General features: G+C 55.6%; 6 protein-coding genes across 6 annotated transcripts; 5 read left to right on the top strand and 1 right to left on the bottom strand.

The window, feature by feature from the left end:
* Positions 1-512: 512 nt before the first annotated feature.
* Positions 513-1,190, top strand: VTJ04DRAFT_8682 (uncharacterized protein; the record flags this gene model as incomplete). Its single annotated transcript, XM_069367145.1, has 2 exons — positions 513-709; positions 773-1,190. The coding sequence occupies 2 exons, from the start codon at positions 513-515 to the stop codon at positions 1,188-1,190; spliced, it is 615 nt and encodes a 204-aa protein (XP_069215503.1).
* Positions 1,191-2,354: 1,164 nt separating this feature from the next.
* VTJ04DRAFT_8681 (uncharacterized protein) lies at positions 2,355-3,862 on the top strand (the record flags this gene model as incomplete). Its single annotated transcript, XM_069367144.1, has 2 exons — positions 2,355-3,501; positions 3,567-3,862. 2 exons carry the CDS (start codon positions 2,355-2,357, stop codon positions 3,860-3,862), a joined length of 1,443 nt encoding a protein of 480 aa, XP_069215502.1.
* Positions 3,863-4,700: 838 nt separating this feature from the next.
* On the top strand, positions 4,701-5,378 carry VTJ04DRAFT_8680 (uncharacterized protein; the record flags this gene model as incomplete). The annotated part of the gene is made up of 1 exon (XM_069367143.1): positions 4,701-5,378. One exon carries the CDS (start codon positions 4,701-4,703, stop codon positions 5,376-5,378), a length of 678 nt encoding a protein of 225 aa, XP_069215501.1.
* Positions 5,379-6,244: 866 nt separating this feature from the next.
* VTJ04DRAFT_8679 (uncharacterized protein) lies at positions 6,245-7,697 on the top strand (the record flags this gene model as incomplete). Its single annotated transcript, XM_069367141.1, has 2 exons — positions 6,245-6,738; positions 6,794-7,697. 2 exons carry the CDS (start codon positions 6,245-6,247, stop codon positions 7,695-7,697), a joined length of 1,398 nt encoding a protein of 465 aa, XP_069215500.1.
* Positions 7,698-9,432: 1,735 nt separating this feature from the next.
* Positions 9,433-11,502, top strand: VTJ04DRAFT_8678 (uncharacterized protein; the record flags this gene model as incomplete). The annotated part of the gene is made up of 4 exons (XM_069367140.1): positions 9,433-9,591; positions 9,650-9,989; positions 10,068-10,185; positions 10,245-11,502. 4 exons carry the CDS (start codon positions 9,433-9,435, stop codon positions 11,500-11,502), a joined length of 1,875 nt encoding a protein of 624 aa, XP_069215499.1.
* A 967-nt stretch (positions 11,503-12,469) lies between these two features.
* VTJ04DRAFT_8677 (uncharacterized protein) lies at positions 12,470-14,613 on the bottom strand (the record flags this gene model as incomplete). The annotated part of the gene is made up of 3 exons (XM_069367139.1): positions 12,470-13,531; positions 13,591-14,412; positions 14,482-14,613. 3 exons carry the CDS (start codon positions 14,611-14,613, stop codon positions 12,470-12,472), a joined length of 2,016 nt encoding a protein of 671 aa, XP_069215498.1.
* Positions 14,614-15,584: the final 971 nt, after the last annotated feature.

Raw genomic sequence — 15,584 nt, 5'->3', positions numbered from 1 at the left:
GAGCCTTGAACCGACAAAAGGACGTGAGGGCGAGGTCGATGAGCCATGAATGATCCAACTTGTATAGGGCTGCGCGCGAGGACAGACATCTCTCCGCTCTGACCAGCCGACCGGGGCCGATATTGTGATTGCCCCGAGACCACCGAGCCTGGTCCCGCTTGCGTGTCACCGTCAACGGATCAATGCAACCGTTTATTTATCAAAATGCAAGCCACCATCCCTCACTGACCAACTAGAGCAGGTCCTGTATGCAACGTTCGTCTAATCGGCACCAAAACAGCGTTATGCTCCGTGCTGCCAAGCTAGGCAGATGGAAGGGTACCATGCAATTCTGCGCCCTTTATTTCAGCCTTATGACTTGAAGATAAAGGATGTCAAGGCTAGGCCTACCAGCAAGCACACACCTCGTGTGGGCCTCAGACTTCTTGCTCGTTGCGAGCCTTCTTCAAGTCCTCCTCCCACCCAATGCGCAGTTCCCCCGATCACAGCTGCGCCCTCGCCCTCTATCAGCCATGATGCTTTTCCGATTGCTCCTTTTGTTGCTGCACTGGGCGGCTCCTCTCGCTGCATTGGACACTCCTGACGAAATGTGCTATGGAAATGGCCCTTGTTCTCTATGGCTCGACATCAAGTGCGGAACACTCAATGAGACGGATCCGAAATCATACTACACATGCAAATGCCAGCAAGAATACCCCATACTTTTCGCGTACGCCAACCGGGTTTCTTCTACTATTCACAACAGGCCGGCCGCTAATGACAAGGATTCTAGTTGCGACAAATGCAAGTATGAATACGGCCTCGCAAAAACCATGGATGATAAGTGGTGGATGACCAGTGACTGTTCCAGTTACTCAATCTCCATGGTGACCGCCATCCCTACTTCTTACCAGAAAATTATTTCATCACACACGGCCACGATGACGTGGACCAAGGTCGCCACATTCGACGCTGCATCGTACCAAAGCATGGTGAGCTCGCTGTCCGTAAGTCGGGCAGAGCATAGGAAAACAGCATACATCACGACAACTTATGGTCTGGAGTACATAACTCCAATTGCGACGGCCCCGCCGTCCGTGGAAGATATTGGAGCAGGTCCGTCGGAGAATGTGGCTGGGAGAACGGGGTTGGATATCAAGTGGCTCACAGGAATGATCTTCTTGTGTAATGTTGCCCTGATTCTGGTGTAACTACTTACCTAGGCTACTCACTTGGTTGGAATTCCTAGTATTAGTACCCATAAGAGATCATTCAGATTAAACTCCTGGAATCATGCATGATAACAACGAGGTTGGCTCTCGTCCTCAACAAGGTTAATAGTTCGTTTCTGGCAAATATCCCTAGACTCCACGATGTAGTGGTTGAAATAGAGCACTGCGGCATAGACCTAGCTGGTCAGCCAGCATTTGAATCTGGAGTTCCATTTTTTGAGGATCTTGGGGAACGTGACTCATGACAGAGAGAGGCATCAGAAAATGTCATAAGGTATCTTTTAAGTCCAAGGTGAGTGATATTGAGTACGGTAATTAGAACTCATCCACAGCCCATTGAACAATGTATTCCCAATAATATGGTTGAGTTCTAGTTGCTTAGAGTGTCGTGCGATGTTCATAGGTGCATTCTTGGGAGGTGTCGTCTGCTGAGGTCCAAAGAAGCTGGTACTAGTATCTTGGCAGTACCAACAACCAACCTGCATGACTCGTATTCGCAAAGCCGGGCTTCGACTGATGAGCTGGTGGTCAGTGTCTCTGGGGAAAGCTCTGTTGACTGATCTAGTCCTCTATGAACCACATAGCTCAAGGCCCGCGAAACAGATCTGACAATAATAGTTCAAGCGCACTACGTACCTGGTCATCGTCTCCTCGCCGAGAAACGGCATGCGACAATCCCACACACCGGGTGCAGCCCAAGACCGACCCCAGACCTGCATCTCAGCGTTGAGATTCGGATGCATTAACCGAGCCCTGCCAAAAAAAGTCGCATCCCACTGCCCAACCCTCCCAACGCTGTTTCATCCATGGATTTGCTGCCTCATGGGTCCACCTTGGCGTGGTATTCGCGAGTAGTTGCTGTCCAGGCCCCTCTTCTTCTCCGCTTGAGGGGACAACGAAGAACCAACAAACCGCGGTTGCTCAGGGGCCGCCGAACGTTGGTTCAGGAGCATCAGTTGCCGGGTTGCCGGATATTTATCAACTGCCGCCAGGGGATCACGACAACCAGGTATCAGAGACGGCACGGCACACCTTGGCAGACGCAGTTTATATTCCGGTGATGCTGCCAACTACTCGAACTTTTTCCTAGGACCATTGATCTCATCCCTTTGTTCAGACACACACCAGATCACCGCGGCCAACATGGAGGACATCAAGTTTTACAACATCATCAACAACGAGCTGCGCAGCAGCCCAACCACCGAGCGGGTGATAGACCCGCGCACCGAGGAACCGCTCTGGCCGTGGCCTGTAGCGAGCACCCAAGACTTCGAGGATGCCGTGGCTGCTGCTCGGCGCGCCTTCGACGCCGGCTGGGGCCGCACTACCGTCGCCGAGCGGCAGGAGAAGCTCCGGCAGATGGCTGGGGTGCTCGGCCAGCACTTCGACGAGCTCGCGCAGATCCTGATGCGTGAGTCCGGCAAGTCCCGCCTGCTCGCCAACATCGATGTCGGCAGCTCCATCGAGCAGTGCATGCACTTCTCCAAGCCTGAGAACGCGCTGCAGGACGAGGTGCAGAGCGATGACGATCGTGGGCGCGTCGTCGCCACGCACGTTCCCCTGGGCGTCGTGGCGGCCATCTGCCCGTGGAACTTCCCGCTAATCCTGGCCAACATCAAGGTCGTCTCAGCGCTGGTGACGGGTAACTGCGTCATCGTCAAGCCGTCGCCCTTCACCCCGTACGCCGTGACCAAGTGGATCGAGCTCAGCCGGGAAATCTTCCCGCCCGGCGTGCTGCAGGTGGTCAACGGCGGGGCGGACGTCGGGGCCGCCATGACGGAGCACCCGGGCATCGACAAGATCAGCTTCACGGGCACCATCGCGACAGGCAAGCGCGTCATGGCGGCGTGCGCAAAGACTCTCAAGAAGGTCACGCTCGAGCTCGCGGGCAACGACGCGTGCATCGTCTGCGAGGACGCCAACCTCGACACGGCGGTCCCGTCCGTCGCGGGCGGCGCCTTCTTCAACGCGGGGCAGGTCTGCGTCGCGAGCAAGCGCATCTACGTGCACGAGAAGATCTACGACGAGTTCGTCAAGAGGTTGGCGCGGGAGGTGCAGGACCGTTACGCGATCGTGGACGACCCGACCATTCCGAGCGTGTTTGGGCCCTTGGACAACAAGCCGCAGTACGAGTCCGTGAAGAGGATCATCGAGGATTGCAAGGCCAAGGGGTACGACGTCATCACGGGCGGACAGACCGAGGCGGTCAGGCCGCGCGGGTTCTGGCTGCCGCCGACGATCGTGGCCAAGCCGCCGGAGGATTCCGAGTTGGTGAAGGAGGAGCAGTTTGGTAAGTGGTCACATATGATTCCGTCTCGTATCAACTCATCTCCCGGCATAACTGACCAAATATAGGCCCCGTCCTCCCCGTTCTTGTCTGGTCCGATGAGGACGACGTGATCCGGCGCGCCAACCTGGCCAACGCAGGTCTGGGTGCGTCCGTGTACTCGGCGGATCTGGCGAATGCCGAACGCATTGCGCGCCGCCTCGATGCCGGAGGTGTTTGGATTAATCAGGCCGAACGCCCCAACTATGCTGCGTACTTTGGCGGGATGAAGAACAGTGGCTTTGGCGGCGAGATGGGCAAGCAAGGCCTTTTGTCATACTCGTACACCAAGTGCCTGCATTTCCCGAAAGGAGAAGGGAAATAAATAGGTGTACGCGGCCTCGATAGAAAGGAGGTAGGGTGGGATATTCTGGCAAATTTGGGAAAGCTAGTGATGTTTGAACTCGGTATGATGTACTTAGCCGATAGACCCGGGTCTTGGAACATCTCGAGTCCAGTTCGATGGATCTGATGTCTTGTCGTCAATGACTATGTACTACTTGCTGAATGCCGTGTTTGTCGGCGGAGAGGGTCGTTAAGCGCCCAAAGTCTTGACGTTTGTTGTTTGTCATTGCGTCAGGCGGTCAGTTGTGGTTCAAGATTCACGCTACGGGTCCCAATTTATCTCGTAAACAAGACCACTTCGATGACGACAATGTAACCCATGATCCCTTCCGCCTGTCGGGGCTGAGGACAAAAGCCGACAAACAGCAACGCTGCAAGGCACAAGTTGGGTTGACCCGCGCCGGGAATACGAGATGCGCTAGACCAGCTGGCCGCTGGGCAACGAATCAAACGTCTCGTGTGCGGCCCAAACGCTGCAAGCCACAATGCTGGTTCAGGTCGTGTTCCACTCTCATCGCCTGTTCCTCCAGCCATCCCGCCCATTCCGACGGGTGGTTGTCGAGCTCCCCTGGAGAAGGTACCCGTATAAAAGTCGGGTGGCGGCAGGATCACCGTCACCCAACGTATTGCATCATGAGAGATCTGGAGTAGAGATAAATTATTACTCCCATCACCTCCTCTCTTTGTTCAAAGGGGGTTTGTGCTGAGCCTCAACTCTGCTCAGGTCATTTTTGAGTTCCGTCTCCGACAACATCAAGGAGACCACTTATTAACATCTACTCAATATTTTCCGAGGTAGCTCACACAACACCAAAAAAATGAAGCTCCTCGCGCTCCTCACCGCCGTCACCACCGCCCTTGCGGCGCCCACCCTCTCAACCCGTGACGGCGACCTCCAGCACGACTTCTTCTTGCGCTTCATCGGCGCCGGCCCCATCGCCTCGGACCGTCTGCGCCTCAACACCACCAACCTGGACTTCATCTCCCCCGGATGGACCAATCCCCCGCACAACCCGGATGACCACTTTGCCCGCTTATTCCCTGACGGGCCCGCGACCAAGTGCGCGCGCACCACCCTCCTCGTCGTCCCGACCCATCCCCACCCGCCGCCCGTCCCGGGCTACTACGGCCTCACGGACCGCGAGGGCATCTTCCCCGCCGGCGAGGCCTACAGGCTGGTGTACACGTACCGGTTGGAAGAGCAGGGGCCCGATTTCAAGTACACGTTTTGGTGGTTCCGCAAGCCGGAGAAGCAGCAGTCGGATGTGGTGACACGCGCGCTCCTCCGATATGCCGGTCTCCCCGATTCGAAGTGGAGGTGGGTCGCGATCAAGGAGGTGACGCCTGCTGGCGTTGACAAGTGGGTGCCGTACTTGGTCAAGAAGACGATCACCACTTGGCCCGAGGGGTTGGAGGTGGTGGATGGTGTTGACTTGGAGGTGGAGAGGACTACCGGGCCGGTCAACTCGGGCGCGCCGGGTGGTGTGGAAGAGTAATAGGTGTTTAGTTGGGTGATGCCGTTGCTGGTCGTTAGCTTGGTGGTGGTTTAGGGCTGGAACATCTAGGAGTCATGTTTACATAAAGATAATGTCTGTCCATCCAGTATTACCAATGAGAAACCACTTGGCTTTCCTCCAACTTGCCTTTGTCTCGTTGATGTCATGTCGCATGCCGTTTTCCAGCTTCGCGCTTCGCAACCTTGAAGTACAGGCATACGGACGGTGCTACCCCAAGTTCGGGTTCATGCCGGTCGGCGGTCTAAACCCGAAATCCGGGGATCCGGGCCGGGTCCGACGCTAAAGCAACCAAAATCCGGGGACAATCAAGGTTTCAAAACAAAGGAAAAGAAAAGCAGCTGAAAGTCGATCCATGCTCTCTCACCGACTGGAAAATACTTATTCCTTGAGAGTTGGAGAATATGTTGAGTGTTGTTGACACGTTCTTGAACATTTTGTGACTTCATGGCAACCCTCTTTTCGAGAAGCCATGTGATTGTACACAGTAGTAGGTCTTTGTCGATAGGGTCGCCAAAACTGATGAGTAAATGGAAGGTCTAACTGCCTCGGCACAACGGTCATCCCCGCATCTGGGGTACTGTGGGGAGACTCCAGCGCCGACGCTACCCCAAGCAGGGGCTCAGATGCACATGAGACGAGCGACAAGCGACGATACTGAAAGCCAGTATAAGAGACTCGGATGTGGTCGTCTCGAGTAAGATTCCCACCTTCGTGTGTGTTCCCATCCTCGCCCTTGTGCCACCATCGCTCTCACGGTCAAAACTAGGTCCGCCTCAAGACATCTCGACCGACCTCAACAACCTCAACTCAAGTTTTGCCAAACACACAGAACACTTTCTTCCACCATGGCCCCCAAGCAAAAGCAGCCATGCTACGTCCTCGGCGTGGGCATGACCAAGTTCATCAAGCCGCGCGGCAAGGTGGACTACACGGAGCTGGGGTACGAGGCGGGCATCAAGGCCATGCTGGACGCGCACATCACCTACGACGACGTTGATCAGGGCATCGCATGCTACTGCTACGGCGACTCGACCTGCGGCCAGCGCGTCTTCTACCAGTTTGGCATGACCCAGATCCCCATCTACAATGTGAACAACAACTGCTCCACGGGGTCCACGGGGTTGTTCATGGGGCGCAACATGATCGCTTCCGGAGCTGCCGACTGCGTGCTTGTTGTCGGGTTCGAAAAGATGAATCCTGGCAGTCTGTCGAGCGCCTGGAACGACCGTGAGAACCCTCTCGGCACCACCTACGTCATGATGGCCCAGACTCGCGGTCTGACCAAGGCCCCGGGAGCGGCCCAGATGTTCGGCAACGCGGGGCGTGAGTATATGGAGAAGTAAGTTCGTTTTTTCTTGCCGTCTTTCTTCTGGCCATGCTGACATCGTCCCCAGGTACGGTGCAAAGCTTGAGGACTTCGCCGAGATTGCGCGCATCAACCACGCGCACAGCGTCAACAACCCGTATTCGCAGTTCCAGGATGTCTACACCCTCGAGGAGATCATGAAGTCGCCCATGATCCACGAGCCGCTCACTAAGCTCCAGTGCTGCCCGACATCAGACGGCGGTGCCGCCGCGGTGCTCGTGTCGCAGGCCTTCCTCGACGCGCGGCCGCACCTCAAGTCCCAAGCCGTCCTGATCGCTGGTCAAGGCATGGCGACCGACTCTCCCGCGCTCTTCTCGAAGAGCGCCATCGATCTGGTCGGCCGCGACATGACGCAGCGGGCGGCGCAGGTAGCCATGGAAGAGGCGGGGGTGACGCCCAAGGACTTCGCCGTGTGCGAGCTGCACGACTGCTTCAGCGCCAACGAGATGTGTCTCTTGGACGCCCTGGGCCTCTCAGAGCCGGGCAAGGCGCACGAGCTGGTGCGCAGCGGCGGCATCACGTACGGGCCGAACAGCAAGGTGGTGGTCAATCCGAGCGGCGGGCTCATCTCCAAGGGCCACCCGCTCGGCGCGACGGGTATCGCGCAGTGCGCCGAGCTCGTCTGGCACCTTCGCGGCTGGGCCAACAACCGAGCGGTGCCGCACACCAAGTGGGCGCTGCAGCATAATTTGGGGTTGGGAGGCGCGGCGGTGGTGACAGTGTACCGTCGGGCAGATGGAGCCGAGGCGCCGGTGCTTGACTCGGCCACGGTGGCTAAGACGTCGGGTCTGGGATACAACCCGGCTGTTGAGGCGAAGGGATTCACCGCCGAGGACGCGAAGAAGGTCCGCAGCAAGGACAAGAAGCACGACTTTGCGTTGACGGCGACGTTGCCATTGATGAGGGCAGCAGCCGCGAAGGCGAAGGTGTAAGGGCGCATGGGTTATGACGTTCTCATGTCCGCAGATTCGCAGCTCAGTACTCATGTAGTGTTGCCTGAGATATCTCTTCTCTTGCTAGTCTAATGTATGCCACTTCAACCACAGCCTTGGTGTTTTAAGACACATGTCCTTCCTCCGCCGTCGATCTTAGTGCCTATCGAAGCATCGGTTGGTGTGTCTATGTGGATTGTGCATGCAATAGTGGAAAACAGAGGGAACCTACCTACCATCATCCCTGTACTTGCTTGCTGAGGAAACAATCAATGTTGGTTGTTATTAACATGATCACCTGGATTTGACGCTGATCAAGTTTCGCAGGTTCTTTGGAATTGTTCATCGGTTGGAAGAATTGAGTTCCTATTTTTGTCCGAACACTCGAAACAGGCAGGAACTTCGTTGCCGCTGACTTTTCTCTCACCGGGAACCCAAATCCTTTCTCCAAGTCGGAGGGGGAGGGGGAGGGGAAGGCAAGAACCTGAACCAATACGGAAAAGACTGCCGTTGGCGATTAGTGGGTCTTCCCCAGGCTTGGCATCAGGATCCTTCCAGATCGGGCAATGTGGAGCCCGTGCTTTGTCTGAGGAGGTTCGACTCAGCTTCGTTCGGAACGATCATACAGAATCACGGCAACAACAAGTCCCGGACAATTATGCGCCTTCCAACGGTGACGCCGAGGCTCAGATTTGTGATGTTTCCGGGTAGGCGGAATCTCGAAGAACACGGGACGCAGCTTTTGTAATTCTTTCTGAATTCGTCACGGAGTCTGGGCAGTTGTGCTCGCCTCGGTTTCCATGTGCTCGGCTTGCGGCCAAGAGCCCCTCATCCGCTCTCAGCTGGTCCTCCCCTCTCATCTCAAATTCCTCCAATCCCATGCCCCATCTCCAACTTTGCAGAATCCTCGCTGCACCAAGCCTTGCTTTAAGCTTTGCCGATCAACCGGTGTGCTGTGTTTCACCACCCGCTGTCACCAATCAAAGTTTAATCCAGCTCACACCCTTCTAGCGCCGGCTTCCAACTTGGGATTCTCTGGTCCAACCACGCATGAATGAGCCGCAACCCCCCAACCTTGTAGTGCCTGTTTCTGCTTCACTCGCTGGGTTGCCTCTTGTGCTTCTTTGATTCTGTGTTCGGATTCGCTGCCGGATGTTGTTCTGGATATTCCCTGGATTGGGATCGCTTCCAAACATTTCACAGAGCAAGCATGCAGCGTGTTCTCCGTCTCTACCCATCTCTGGCAGCCCTACATCTCACAAGGCGGTAACTGTCCCATGATAATGCTACGGTCCGTATAACCCATGTTTGCTTCCTCGGCCAGAATCGCCCGGAACACACTCCGTAGTCCCCTGACTGCCGGGTCTAGCCTCATACGGCTCAGGCATTCCTCAGACACCTCGGAACGAACCACACCCTACCGCTGTAGAACCTCCTCTGTTGTTTCGGGGCCTCTAAGATCGACCTGTCGCCTACACCCTCCTTTAGCCGCACCGCTCCCCGGCTACCCCAGACCCAGCTGATTCCCTACCAGCTCATCCGAAACGTCAAAGACCAGGCGTTCCCCGCCAGCCTTTCTTCGTCTTGGTCCTCGTCCCCTGCCTTTTCCAAGTTGCTGTAACTTTGTGTGTGTTCATCCATTTCGACCTAACCCAGTGATCCGGAATGACGACGATGAGGTAGAGCTGGCTGGATCAAATCTCCATCTTCATGTCCTGAATCGCTTTTGCCCACCATGGCTGAGCCCGCCGACCTGTCTCGAGGGCCGGTCCTCCTCGCATTTTCCTTGACTACAGCCATCTTCGCCCTAGCCACCACATTTGTACGCTTATACTCACGGCGAAGGCTGTATGGCGGCCTTGGCTCCGACGACTACTCAAGCGCAGCGGCTACGGTGAGTTAGAACGTTGCACCTACGCGTTCTAAGAGGGATGGCTGACTCGAGATTACAGGCTGTAGCCTTTCTTGGTACCATCTTCAGCATTCTTGAGGGAAGTCCTCAAACGCCTGCTCCAGCCTTGCAGTATCACATTATCGGCCAGCCCTGGCACCTCCTCAGCAGCACTCTCAGCAAGGTGTCGATATGTCTCTTCTTCGCCGCCATCCTGAGGCGTGCTCGTCATTGGCGCATCATCTTGATTGGTTTGGTCACGATCGTGGTGTTAGTCAACTTGGCCTACGCCTTAGCATTCTATCTTCAATGTCGGCCGTTGGAGAGAGTTTGGAATCCAGAGGTTACTGGTACCTGCACAGAGCCAAGTGTTCAAGCAAATTTCAGCTATGCTCAGGGAGGTACGTTGGTTCTAATCACTTATTCATTCCGCTCCTCTCATTATCTCAATGGGTAAATCCGCTGACACCCCATGGCAGCCTTCTCCGTCTTCTCCTGGGTGTTCCTGGCCTTGTTTTCCACATTGATCCACCGCGACCTCTCGCGCGGCAGAGAATCTTCCTGGCCGTTCTACACCGCGTCAGTCCTGAGCTTCGCGTAAGTTTTCTGCAGCGAAGTGTTACCGGCCGTGGACTGACTGACTAACCTTTGGACAGATGTGGGATCTTTGTCATTGCCCGCACCGCTCAGACCTCCGAGACAACTGGCATCAATACGTACACTATCAACTTCTTCTACGTCTCGCTCATGACCAATCTTGAGCAAAACATTGCTCTGATTGCCTCCAACCTCCTCACCCTCGGCCCCCTCTTCTCCAGATCCACCAACACCGGATCCTCTTCGTCATCCCGCGGCACCAATCGCAGTCGAAACCACAGACACCGGAGGCACCGGACCCGAAGTCATGCTCGGCCTCGCGATCCTTACAGTTCCGCCACCAGCTCCACGACCCTGAGCTCCACCTCCAGCATCAAGGGCAAGGCCTCGCGAAGCACTTCCCACAGGTCGACGACTCCTCGACCAACGAACAACCGTGCGGGAGCGCCTTCGCGGACGGGCAGCACGCGGAGCACTGCACGATTACCGAGCGAGCGGTCGAGGTCCCGGGCAGGATCGCGGGCAGGATCGCGGGCCGGCCTGTCTCGCAGTGGTAGCATGACGAAGGGGAAGGAGGTTAGCGGAGGCACTAATAATACTAATGGTAATGTCGTGGGGTTGGCGGATTCGGAGAATAACAACACCGGCTGGGACCGGGACTTGGAGAGGGGGGTTAGTGACTTCAGCAGCAGACCTGACGGGAATCAGGATGGAACGGCACGAGGGGGCGAGTCCCAAGGCGAGACTCGGGCTCGGTACCCCAACCCGATCAAAACGACCAGGGGACCTATGGGGATGAAGAAGGGGTTGGATGACGACGTGAGCGACACGTCGAGTTCGGAATCCGACTCCGAGTCTGAACGAACCGAAGGTGACCGCCCTACATCTCGTCGGTCAGCTACCCGGCAGCACGACGACGACGACGAGAACTCGTCCCGCTCTTCCTCTGATGACGACGAGTACGACGACGATTACAGCTACGACAGCTACGACGATGACGAAGACCGCGGCAGCGACATTGCCCTCGAAACCTGGCCGCGCGGCATCATCAAGACTGTCAGCGTCGAGGTGACCGAAGAGGTCAACGAGGAGTACGTTGCTGCCATGGCCGCGGCCGAGGCAGCGAGGAAGGCAAACGGGGGTGAAGGTAGCAGCGGCAGCAATAACTCCGCAGCGGCGAATCCCTTCATCACAATCCCTCCACCTGCCAAACTCAACGGCGCGCCGCCCATCCCTCCCCCGCGGGGTCATGCGAGGGGATTGAGCGGGAAGAGCACGACCAGCATTACCGGGCCGAGCAGCAGCCCTAACAACTAAATGTTACGAAAACGCGAAAAGACAAGTCGATTATGAATATCGTGGGGATATCCGAGGTGCTTTGGTTATTTACCTTGGTATTGTCTTGATCTTGGCGAGGGTCTTTGGATTGAAACATCGGACGGTACAGAACAGCAACCTGGAAATGAATGGCGGACACGCGTATAGGGAACACACAGGACCTATTGTGGCTGGGATACGGTATTCCTTTTCTAGAATGGTAGATTTGAGGGTCGGCTTTCTGTTTCTTTTGGTTCAAACTATTACCAGGCACACAACATTGGACATCAACAGCACAAGCGACGGCGTTAGGGGAGGGAGAAACACACAGGGTTGTGGGAGATATAGAGTTCTCGTCCGTTCATTTATGTATACACCATCAATAGGGATGCATCTAGATGGTATCCAGTCATTTCAGATACATATACGTACAATAGTCAGTTGTTTTAGAGGGCGGGTTGGCTGGTTCGCTCGCTTGGAGGTTGAGCAGATAGAGGTTGGAGGATAGGGTTACTCCGCAGTTGCATGGATGTATGTACATAGAAGAAGCATATGTACATATGTAACTGAGTAGTACGTGGTCTTTGAGGACACCTGTGAGAAACCATCACCAACACACAATGCCGACGACAATGCCTGTATTGCGGGTTGCCCGTCTCACAAACCCTCTAATAGCCAGAACGGCCAACACCACGACGCAAGAGAAAAACACACAGGAGTCCAAACACTCATGATAATATACTAATAGTTCCCCCCAAACAAAACCAGAGCCAAGAACACCAGACATTTAAAAACTAGAACCCAAACAAACACCTGCCCCTGGACTTCCCCAGACCCCGAACCGTGACCCAACAAGTAGTATTACAAGCAAGCCAACCAACACACCCAAACCCAGTCAGTGTTTCCCACCTAGATATCTATCTATCCGTTCCACTGCACGCCTAGGCAGGTAAAGGCAGACGACACATTACCAGGGAACCAACTTTTTCAGCCAACCACCTTTACCATTTTCCGCCTCTCCGTCCTCCTGTTCGTGATCATCCAAGCTCAACCCCGCGCTGAACGAGCTTATCAACTCGTTGCGAGGGTCATTCTTGTTTTTTCCCAGCAGCGTTTCCGGCCAAATCCGCGGCGGGGCGATCTCCACGTCCTTATACGGGCGGTCGCGCCGCAACTTGTGGAAAGCCTCTGCCATCTTGGGATCCCTAGGCCCCTTTATTTCTCCGCCGCCTGCTGCCCCCGGTGGTGATGGTGAAGAAAATTGGATGCCCTTCTCCGGGGTCCAAGTGCCGGTTCCTTGTCCTTGTGGGCTTGGTGTTGTTGCTCCTCCTGCCCCTGAGAATCGAATCGGTTTCCCCGGCGTCCAGGCACCAGCGCCTTGGATACTGCCGGGACTTGTCCTGGTTGTGGTAAACGGCCTTAACCGCGGTTGGTTCTGGGCATTATATAGCCTCTGCGCGGGCGGCGTCGGCGCAGGCGGCACACGGTACCAAAAGACACCCCTGTTAGGATCAGTCGGGGCGGCGTTGAAACGCTCGCCCTCGCGCTGGCCCCGGGTATTGAAGGCGCGGTAGGGAGAGTTGAGGGTGGCGGTGAAGCCGGTGGTGTGGGAGTAGGTTGGGGTCCAGTCCATCGCGTCGACATCGCCAGAGTTGTTGGCGGGGGTTGATGTGGGGGGTGCTGACGTGGCCCTGGTATAGTTTGAAGATGAAGTTCCGGCAATATTCAAAGAATCTAGTTTTTGCATGCTGGTATCGAAGGTCTCGGCGGCCTGGCGATGGAAGTGGCCCATGGGTGGTCGGTTGCGGTTGCGACGGATGATAGGAGATGGGGCTTCATATTCAGGAGAATCAGGAGAGGGAGGGGATGTAGAGGTAGGGCTGTGTGAGATTTCGGTGAGGAGGTCGGCCATGGACTTGATTTCGTCGGGGGATGACTCAGGGGAGTCTTGGTGTCGTTGTTGTGTTGGTGGGGCCTTGAATATTGGTGCGGGACTCGTCCGCACTACTCGGGGACTGACGACGGAGATCTAAGAGAGGTGGTTAGCGGCTAAACGAGATGACGGTTGTCTACCAAGACCATGCTTACAAAGAGGCATATCACGGCAGCAACAAAGTGCCCTGTCACCTGTACGTTCAAGCGGGTGGGATCAGGATTGGTCAAGTCCATTCTTCGGATGCCAAAGCGAAGGATGAGGGTAGCAGCCTGGAACAGCCACCACAGCCAAAGGCCCCTGATGTGCTTTGAGAGGCCGCGAGACACTTGGGCAAATCGAGGGTTCCACCAAACGCTGAGGATGGAGGCGAGAATGCTCAAATCAAGCAAACGATCTCTGAGGACTAGCTTAAACACAGGGGCAAGCCACTCCAGCACCAGGACGATGTATGATCCGCTCTGGACCTGGAACAGGGAAGCGTAAAAGGTAACCAAATCCTCAACGACGACCAAGTGCCAGAAGAGCTGCAGCACTGAGGCAGCTACCCACAGTCGCCATCCCAGCTTGTCCAACTTCTCGATGCGGCGCGAGGTGGAAGTCTTGCGTTCCTGCGCTGTTCGGTCCAGCATACGGCGCAGGAGGTCCGTCTTTGCTGTGTACGCTGCCTGGTCAAGGCGGCGACGGACTTTGGGTTCGCAATCCGAACATATTTGGGGATAGAGGCGCTCCAGGATCTTTCGGTAGCGAGGGAGGTTGCGTTCGCGCTCGGCGTAGTCAGGATCATCCGGCTCGGGGAGATATTGGGCGAGCGAAGAGGTTAGGAGATGCTGGTTTTTCAAACATTTTGCGCAGAAAACGTCGCTCTTCCTTCTCTCGGGGGTCGCTATGGGAGACCCGACAGGGCGCGCAACAGCGGATCGCGGAGGGGTGGCCACTTGCTCTGTGGCGACCGGAGGATCAGTGATGTCACCTTTCTGGAGGAAAGAGACAGAAGTCAGCGGTGGACACGGGGTGACAATAAGGGCCAGACAAAATACACATACCTCATCGAGATAATTGGGGGCATCACAAAAGGGACAGTCGAAGCGGCGCGTGACTCCGTCGTAGAGAGTCGATGTCTTGCCGCCGCAGTAGAAACACTCAAGATATCGCCGGCGGCGGAGGAGTGACGGCATCGCGGATCATGGCCGGCGGCACAATGGCAGCCAGGCGACGGAAGACCGATTGCTGTGTTGAATGGTCGAGGCGACGATTGTTGGCATGGGCTTGTCTCCAGGGCGCATATGTAAGAGGCGCTCAAAGATTCTGCCGGGCGGTCATGTTTTTGTTGACACGACAAAGGAGACGCCGGTTCCGGGTCCATGGGTCCCGGAAACCAGCGTGCACGGACCATCCGTAGCATCCGACCCTCGCCAGGGATGGCACTCAGGTACGTAACTTACACGGTTCGTTACCGTATCTTACGTCATCATTCCATCCATGTGGCATCAACCTCTGCCATACCAGATCTTCTCACCTGCTTGAAGGTTGACTTGGGCCCCCCATTCTCTGCCTCAGTTCAAGCGAGGGAGCTTCTCAGGCTTTCTTCTGCTAACCTTGCCATGGCCTCAAAATCAAACCGAGCCACGAACTTGGAAATCTCATAAACACCCTTTGGACATGAGAGGGCAAAACACAGGTCCTGCTGCCCTACAAATCTCGACACAAAGGGACAGACTGCCAAGTTCTGGTGTCATGAGCAAATGGTGGGACTTTAATACCACTCTCCTCACTTCTTGAAACCCCGAGGTTTGGTGGATTTTCAGACCATTGTATCTAGCATATTCCGTCTGTCACTGTCTCAGATGGGATCAAAGCATTCAACAAGGTACTGAACAACAATTCACCCCTTTAATGGTCCCATCTATGCAGAGTGTTGACATTTTCAGGGGCTCATAACAAATCAACACCACGGTCACTTAGACTTGCTGCTGCGCAGCAGGATTGCGTCTATTATTCATCCTCGTGGACATTGTTCTACCGTCTTGAGGACCGAGAGCCGGAGAACCTTCTAGTGTCTCGAGTTGGTAGACTCCTAGATTGAGCTCTCTTTGTTATTGTGCCATCGGGTTTTGTCAACCCCTGAGCGGAGCCCCGCGTCACACTC

Source organism: Mycothermus thermophilus, assembly GCF_041956435.1.
Source record: "Mycothermus thermophilus strain CBS 625.91 unplaced genomic scaffold VTJ04scaffold_6, whole genome shotgun sequence".
Taxonomy (NCBI): Eukaryota; Fungi; Ascomycota; class Sordariomycetes; order Sordariales; family Chaetomiaceae; genus Mycothermus; species Mycothermus thermophilus.
Note: the sequence above shows the minus strand (reverse complement) of the source record. Positions and strands in the feature narration are given on the sequence as shown.